The sequence below is a fragment of the Bremia lactucae genome, linkage group LG18 (genome assembly GCF_004359215.1).
Source record: "Bremia lactucae strain SF5 linkage group LG18, whole genome shotgun sequence".
Taxonomy (NCBI): domain Eukaryota; phylum Oomycota; class Peronosporomycetes; order Peronosporales; family Peronosporaceae; genus Bremia; species Bremia lactucae.
In genome coordinates, this window is record NC_090627.1 from 255,090 (window position 1) to 263,836 (window position 8,747).

The 8,747-nt window shown below is 50.1% G+C and overlaps 3 protein-coding genes across 3 annotated transcripts; 2 read left to right on the plus strand and 1 right to left on the minus strand.

Annotated features, from left to right (window-relative positions):
- Positions 1–2,479: 2,479 nt before the first annotated feature.
- On the minus strand, positions 2,480–4,105 carry CCR75_002439 (uncharacterized protein; the record flags this gene model as incomplete). The annotated part of the gene is made up of 1 exon (XM_067960536.1): positions 2,480–4,105. The coding sequence occupies one exon, from the start codon at positions 4,103–4,105 to the stop codon at positions 2,480–2,482; it is 1,626 nt and encodes a 541-aa protein (XP_067821490.1).
- Positions 4,106–4,201: 96 nt separating this feature from the next.
- CCR75_002438 (uncharacterized protein) lies at positions 4,202–7,333 on the plus strand (the record flags this gene model as incomplete). The annotated part of the gene is made up of 1 exon (XM_067960535.1): positions 4,202–7,333. One exon carries the CDS (start codon positions 4,202–4,204, stop codon positions 7,331–7,333), a length of 3,132 nt encoding a protein of 1,043 aa, XP_067821489.1.
- An 85-nt stretch (positions 7,334–7,418) lies between these two features.
- On the plus strand, positions 7,419–8,724 carry CCR75_002437 (uncharacterized protein; the record flags this gene model as incomplete). Its single annotated transcript, XM_067960534.1, has 2 exons — positions 7,419–8,615; positions 8,638–8,724. 2 exons carry the CDS (start codon positions 7,419–7,421, stop codon positions 8,722–8,724), a joined length of 1,284 nt encoding a protein of 427 aa, XP_067821493.1.
- Positions 8,725–8,747: the final 23 nt, after the last annotated feature.

Here is an 8,747-nt window from a genome sequence, read left to right on the forward strand (position 1 = left end):
ACGATGAGCTGACGACAGCTCATCACGAACAGCGTGATATTCCGTTCGTACTCCAACATGGAGTACGCACTCTTCGAACGGACTTCCAACCGCTCGATATGGTGAGCCTGCACCGTCTGCTCCAACGAGCAACGCTTGCCGCGCTCGTGGTCAAGTCCCTCCTCCCAATCATGGAGGAAGTGACCGATTTTGTCGATCTTCGACATTAGATCAGACACACGGTTCGGATCTAATTTTTCTCCTCCACCAAGACCATTGGTGGATTCCCACGGTGGTCAGCGTTTCCTTGTGGAACGTAGCCAGAATCACCGTGATCTGAAGGGGGCAGCGAACGAGTTATCTTGTTCGCTGGCGTGGTTATCCACCTTCACATGACAGCTGGGAGCCTCGTTCCCAGCTGGTTGCTGAAGTTGAGGGCCTCGTCCGTCAGTATGACGAGACCCATCCGATGGTTCAGAAGGCCCATCGGAAAACTTCTGAACCATCGGAAAACACGCGCCCATGGCGTGTGTAAATCGATTGCAAAATGTCAATCGCATCCCGCATCTCAATAGAGATGCGAGCCCTTCCCTAGGGCGAAGAAAGGAAATAGACATTCCCTTTTACCCTCTTCGAGTTGTCAACACGACACGGACAGGATCACCCCATGTGAGGAATGGAAGTCCAGCCTCACGTGACAACCGATGAATTTTTTTAATACTTTGCACCGGTTGGAGTTCGTTTCTCAAACTTAACGCGATTCGCGTTAATTTTTTGAAGCCAGGCTTCGCGTCCAATGTCTTTGACATTGCGAATGAACGCGCTCCAGGCTTGCATAAGCGAGACTATATCTCGCTAATTGTTGCCACTAAAACATCGATGTTTAAGAAAAGCATCGAGATAAAAATCTTCCTTAGCGCAAAAAATCTTCGCGCTGGGATCAAGGTCATGTAGCTTTGTCGCAATAAATAAAGGATATTTATTGTGAGGAGTAGTTTCTCCAGACAAGCTTTTGGATAGCCGTTCTGGCAAAAGCCACGGCTTCTTTTTGAGGGCAAGATGAGACATTTACTGTCTTCACTCCCCTGAGTACTACCCACTGAAGCAGAAGTACCACAAGAACTATTCTTACGATGGCTTACGCCATCGTCATCACCTTGCACAGAAATACGTGCAGGTGACCGTACGGGAGACGGAACGGGCGATGAGGGATCATCCTCATCGTCCGAATCAAACAGACTATTCACTCGTCTATCAGAATGAGCCCTCTCATTTGGAGGCTCATAGTCAGTCGCCTGACGTCTATCAGGCGACTGTTCTATTCTCCCCGAGTCGGCCATTTCGTCCGACTCGCATTTGTAGTCGACCTCCAAAGAGGAGTCGTATTCACGTGGTGAATCACCACGTGCACCCACAACATCTAGTGTTGCGCGAGTAGAAGATACTACGGCAGACGTTTTGTCTGCCGCAAGAGATAACAGTGCGTCACCCGCGGCTGCATGAACCGCAGCCGAAGGCGCAGCACTATCAACACCCCGCATGAATTTGTTCTTCATGCGATGGAATTTAAAATGGTGGTTCTGACCAATCAACATCATTTTTAAATTAAGTGGTCACATAGTGACCACTCCATCCAATGACAGTCAGAGTGATTGTCGTTTAAGGGAGGGGTGATGTAACGGGGTGTATCGTTACATGAAATTAACACTTAAAGGTTGTTAATTAATATATTATCCTAAAGGTAGATAATATTTGAAGAGCATTACTTTATATAGTAATGTTCAGAAATCTTGCTCATAAATAGGTATGTGCCGTTATATCTATTTATCCCGCAGACTAATCAGCTGTAATCGTAAACAAAGAGAGAGACAGATAAGATTTCAATTGCATGTTTAGTATTAGTTTATAATTAAGTTAGCATTAACAGATATAAAGAAGAGATACCAATTATATTAATACAGCTTTCATTTAACCCTCTTTAAGCTAGTTGTCTTAAAGAAAAGTCTTCCTCTGCACGTACCAGTGTACGTGAAAACGTAAGGCACCACTCGCAACTGAAGCAGTGAAGTGGACTTGTACTGAAGCAGTACAAGTCGTAGTGCCCCGTTACACTTTTCGCTGATGTCGACCTTGTTGCATCTATGATGCTACCATTGCAGGGTTCCTAATAGTACTTAAAGTTATTCGTTTAAAGTAATGATTTTTTCCAAATTAAAAGATGTGTTAAATCATCGCTTCACAGCATTTTTATGCTAACCACCAAAACTCTTGTCGACCGACAAGAATGAACCATGAATTCATAGCGATCACTTACAAAGAAATCTTGTCGCGCTGCGATAATCGGCATCATTTGCGGCACCGTTTCATTTTGCCGTTCGTCGATGTGGCACGCAATTTGTTCGCAATGATCTCATCTCTTCCACGTTAGACGTTGTCTAACGTGGACGATAGAAATGCCAGTGATTTTCGGCAAGGAGAATATTCATTCAAGCAAAATTCTTCACTCCCACGTTGTGTCTGCCCGTATACTTTCTGGAATCGCAATGGTGATTTTCATCGAAGCAGCGTCACTAGCATCGACATCTCGTCGGCAGCTCCAGCCTGCAGAGCCTTTTCCCTTCCTGATATCGTTCTTCTGGTGCATCGCTTCTAGCAACATTAATAGATTGGGTGGAGCATTTTGCTGTTCCGCAATATCGAGAATCGCTCCATAGCCGATCACACTTGCATCTACAATTCCAGCAACTGCAGTGTTGCCATCCAAAGGAGGAGGAGAAATTGTGTTTGTTGCGCTTAAACTTACTCGATGATTTTCATCCGGACGAGTCGACCAGACGGAATACCGCGAAGGTGATGGCGCTATACTGCCACTTGCGGCTACTACGGACGTTGCGGTAGCTGTCCCTTTGCCAGTCGTGCCACTTTGAAAGAGCGAAATGATGGCCGATTTAGCACTGCGAGGTTGCACGAGGGCTTCCATGGTTTTCCAATCGCGTACCAGTGCACAGGTCAAAAGAGCTGAAAAAAGATATCGCTTGGCCTCGATCTGAAACTGTTGCCGAAGTGGCCCTGGCTGACACAAACTCTTGCGCGTGTGAGCCTTTGAAGCGTCCCCATGGTACAGCATCGAGTACCGCAGGAATTCCCCAATTGTCATGCGATGCACGCATTTCCGTGGAAATGCCAGCCACCGAGGATCCAATTCCAAACGCTTGACGTTCGAAGTAATTGCAAGTATCCACTGCCGCTGCATTTCTGGAGAAAAAGCATCCAAAATCAATTCTTCGTTCCCAGCAGCATCGCAAATTTTGACACAATATGGACGAAGTGAAAATTTGCCATGATAATTCAATGGCTCAATTCGCATGCCTCTTGCCAGTGCCAAATTTCCTTTTTTATTTGTTTTGCAAGTTTTTGCAGAGTCCTTTTCGTGTTTAAAGTACAGAATTTCCTTTTCTGTCAACTGGACATATCGCATTCGCCAATTTGCTTGCAAATTGCTTACGCCACGCGCTCGTTTGTCGAACTTTGCGGCCAGAACGCAGCTTACAGGCGCAGTATTCGCGTCTTGAGTCTCGGTCTGGAGTTGAAGCTTGGTCAGCGTTACGTACTCGTGGACAAGGTCTAAAATCCACACGGGAAGCCGATGGCGGTAAAATTTCGCAATATCCAGCACATCGTCCGTCACTCGAAGCGACCGAATGAGCTCTCGATCATAAAAGACCAAGGACAACAGCATTGCTGCTAGTTCACGGTATCGCTGAGTTGCTGCGAGGAGATCCATCAAACCACGCAGCGCACTTAGTGACACCGAGTCATTCGTGACCATGCACTGCTCCACCAGATAGTGAACCCACTGATTGAGCGACAGCGGCAAAACTGCCAATTGTTTGTGAAACAATGCTGGAGCCATTGTCTCGGACACAAAGAGCAAGACGTCGAGGATCACAGCCGAGCAGCCCGTGGCCTCCGCGGCGGTCATGAGCGCACATTTTTCGCCAAACGAGCGCATAGGCAAGCGGTAAAGGTCGCGGAAGTTGCACACCACGTCTCCAGTCAGTTCGTTGTCGTGAAGTAGTCCCAAGTGCACACACAATAGCTGCGCCACCACCTCCTGCGCTGCCATCCCTACAAACGCAATTTAAGGTTTAATCACGTAACAAACTCTTATAAAACTGAAAGTGCGTGCTTTCAACCTTAAGTTCGCTTTTGCGTGTCATCGATGGCCGAGGCCAAGGCGCTCGCAGCGGCAATGCGGCAGACGCTCAACCTTCCAGCCACGCGCTTTTCAATGCGAGCGAACGCGGCCGTGCGTGAGCCACAATTGCACGCTCGCTGTGTATCGGCAGCCTATGCGGCACAAGCGGCGGACACGGCCCGGCCGCTGTTTGTGCTACACGACGGGCCGCCGTTTGCGAACGGCAGTCTGCACATGGGCCATTTCTTGAACAAAACGCTTAAAGACATTATTAATCGATACCAAGTGCTGCGCGGCCGACGCGTATGTTACGTGCCTGGATGGGATTGTCACGGACTGCCTATTGAGCATAAAGCACTGGCGTTGCTGCAGTTAGAAGCGAACGAGCTTTCTTCTGCCCAGGTCCGAGCACTCTCGCGACAGCTGGCTCGCCAAGCTGTACAGGATCAGAGAAAGGATTTTGCTCGCTGGGGCGTAATGGCTGACTGGTCTGGTGACCACGGCAGTGTCTACTTGACCATGAGCCCAAGCTACGAAGCCAGCCAGTACGACGTGCTCAAGAAAATGGTGCTCGATGGACTCATTTTTCGAGGATTTAAGCCTGTTTACTGGTCCCCAAGCTCGCGCACAGCGCTGGCGGAAGCCGAGCTCGAATACCACGACAATCACGTGTCGCAAGCAGTCTATGTCGCGTTTCCATTTGCTTCTAAAGGAAGCAATACAAATACGCAGACGGCCGCTGTGCTGGCCAAGTATCAAGATACATTGTCGGCTGTGGTCTGGACGACGACGCCCTGGACAATTCCGTCGAACCAGGCACTTTGTGTCCATGCGGACTTGATTTACACGGTCGTGCGTCACACACGAAGCTCCGACGCATACTATTTGATTGCGAGCGCACTGGTCGAAAGCTTTGCAATGACGTTGCAGGAATATGACGGCGAATTAGTGGAGTTAGAGATGCTGGAGATGATCCAAGGCGCTGATCTTGTGGGTGTGCACTTTACGCACCCACTAGTGAAGCGTGAGGCCGTGATACTAGTAGGAAAGCACGTGACAACAGACGCTGGAACCGGTATCGTTCACACGGCTCCAGGACACGGCCAGGATGACTACAACGTCTGGATGGCGCATAGTTCAACGTCGAATGAGCAACCAGCCATATTATGCCCAGTGGATGCCGATGGCCGCTTTACTGCTGATGCTGGTTTAGACTTAGAAGGCCTGTCCGTGCTGGAAGACGGCAACGACGTTGTGATTGATCATCTTCGGCATTCGGGCAATCTGCTTGCAATAAGCAAGCATACCCACCGATATCCGTATGATTGGCGAACCAAGAAGCCAGTGATTTTGCGGGCTACTGCTCAGTGGTTTGCGCGTCTCGATGCCCTCCATGCACGTGGAAAATCCGTGTTGGCAGAGTCCGTGCAACTGATACCGCCTAGGGCGCGTCATCGATTGGAAGCAACGTTGTCGGGCCGTCACGAATGGTGTATATCTCGACAGCGCGCGTGGGGTTTGCCTTTACCAGCCTTTTATCACAATGAAACGGGCGAGGCTTTAATTACAGCCGAGAGCATTGAATACGTTCAGAATCGAGTCAAGACGTACCGAGTGATTGGGGTCAATGGTGACGTCGAGCGAGAAGGAGCAGATTGTTGGTGGGATTTGTCCGTGTACGATTTGCTACCCGATTCATTAAAAGGTGAGGCTGACAAGTATGAGAAGGGCACGGACACATTGGATGTCTGGTTGGATAGCGGAAGCAGCTGGCATGCCGTGCTTTCAAACATTGTCGAGCCAAATGAAAAGGGGCAGCTAAGGGCTGACGTGTATCTTGAAGGGTCCGACCAGCACCGTGGGTGGTTCCAATCTTCACTTTTGACGTCGCTGGCTCTGCAAGACACAGCGCCGTATAAAACGGTCATTACTCACGGCTTCACGCTGGACGAACAGGGCCGTAAAATGTCGAAATCGCTTGGGAATACCATTGCACCAAATGATTTTATTCATGGCTGCACAATGTCTTTACCCGTAGACACTCCGATCAAGTCGAAGAAGAGCAAAAGAGGCCAAACAAGCACTTCAAGTCGAAAAGATATCAAGGTTCCGGCCTATGGCGTCGATGTTCTTCGATTCTGGGTGGCCACGACGGATTACACGACCGACGTTAGCATCGGCCCCGCGATCGTCCAAAAGGCCAGTGATGCGCTACGCAAAGTTCGCAACACTGCACGTTTCATTCTCGGAAATCTCAAGGACTTTGATCCCGTGCAACACGCTGTTCCTTACGACAAGATGCAAATTTCTCTCGATCGCTACATGCTGCACGAACTCAATTCGCTTACGCAGACAGTGACCACCGCGTACGACTCGTTCGCATTTAATCGAGTGCAGCACGCTGTCTCGCATTTTCTATCAACGGATTTATCGGCCTTTTATATGGAAGCAGCAAAGGACCGACTGTACTGCGACGCTGCCGATTCGGAGACTCGCCGGTCCGCGCAGACAGTTCTGTGGCTGTCGCTCCAGGCGCTCACTCGAGCTCTTGCCCCGATCATCCCGCATACGTCTGAAGACATTCGTCTTCACTGGGTCTCCCAGCTGCAAGGAGACATCCCGCTTGATGACGTTTCTGGGAGCATTTTTTTGGAACAGGGCTGGATGCCGTGCGCGAAGGAGTGGCAGAACCAAGACTTGGCTCGTGACTGGACTGCCATTCGACAGCTTCGCTTTGAGATCAATCGTGTGGTCGAGCACATGCGTCAAGCAGGTCGCATCGGAAGTCAGCTGGAGTGCAACGTCTACATTGTGGCTGCTGACCCTCGCGTGGCCAAGCTGTTGTCTCCTTTGGCACGCCACTCTTCGGAGCTCGAAGATGTGCTGTTATGCTCTTGTGTCTTGATTGTGTCCGAGGCAGAGCTCCCGAATTCTGAGCTCTTTTCGGCCCAGTGCCGATTGACCAGAGGACCCACTGACACTCCAATGGATGTGACACTTATCGTCACATTAGCGCAAGGCCACAAGTGTCCGCGCTGTTGGAAGTACGCAGTGGAAGTGGATCTCAACGAGACACTATTGTGCCAGCGCTGTGCACAGGCGACAAATCTGTGCAGTGTCACAGATCTGGCCAAATCGTTAATAAAAGAAGCATAATAGATGCGTGTTGAGATCGAACTTAATGTGTTTGTGTCCGCATTACCGGTAATTCGGTTGGGCCCCAGAGCCACTACTTACGGATATGCGCCTTGACGTCGTGTCCAGGGCCACGCGCGCTGCTCAGCGCTTCTCGGCTCAATTCCCGGGTCAGAAGCTCCGCGTGATCCATGCATCCGCTACGCTTCGTGCCGGTCTGGCCTTTGAAGCTACTCAGGCCCACCAGAAAGGCCGGTATGCCCCCTTGTTGCCCATGGCCGCAGCTATTGCCCTAATGGGCGTAGCCAGCATGAATGGCGATTCAGCCTCGTGCGAGGGCCCTGCGAAACCGGTAAGCCGTGATACTGTTTCTCAAGCAATGCTCAAGGAGGTCGTGGCGAAGCTTAATCGTATTGAAAGCGCCGTGGCCAACCCGCACCGCCCCTCTGACGGTCTTAACGTTGGCGTGGACGTCGTCCTCGGAGCTCAATGGGGAGACGAAGGCAAGGGGAAACTCGTGGACAGCTTGTCTCAATCTTACGACGTGATTGTGCGTGTTGCCGGTGGATCGAATGCCGGTCACACAATTGTGCACGAAGGCAAAAAGTACAAATTCCACCTAGTGCCGTCCGGTATTCTTAATCCCAACGCCATTTGCCTTATTGGCAATGGCGTGGTCGTGCACTTGCCAAGTTTTCTGGATGAGCTCGAAGAGCTCAAGCGAATGGGCATTGATTATCAAGGGCGCATTCTCATCTCGGATCGGGCTCATATGGTCCTTGATTTGCACCAAGAGGTCGATGGCATTAATGAATTGCGACGTGGTCGCAACAAAATAGGGACGACCAAAAAAGGAATTGGTCCCGCGTATTCGTCCAAGATGTTACGTAATGGGGTTCGGGTTGGGGATTTGCGCTATTTTGAGGATTTTACCGAAAAAATGCGCGATTTGGTGCAATTTTATAAGGACAATTACCCGGAACTCGAAGCAGATGTCGAGGCGGAAATCAAAGTGTATCGGGACATGAAGGACAAAATCCTTACGATGACTGTAGACTCGGTGTCATATTTGAACAATGCATACGTAGCGGGAAAGAAAATACTGGTCGAAGGTGCAAACGCAACGATGCTCGATATTGATTTTGGAACGTACCCGTACGTAACGTCGAGTAACCCGAGCATTGGGAGTGTATGCACGGGAGGCGGTATATCGCCGAACAGACTGAACGGGATCATTGGCATTGTCAAGGCTTACTGTACGCGTGTGGGTGAAGGCCCATTTCCGACTGAGCTTCACGATAATGTGGGCGAGCATTTGGGGACAGTCGGTGCTGAGTTTGGGACGACTACGGGCCGCCCACGTCGTTGCGGGTGGCTGGATATTCCCCAGATGCGCTATTCAAATATGGTGAATGGCTTCACGGAGCTCAATTTG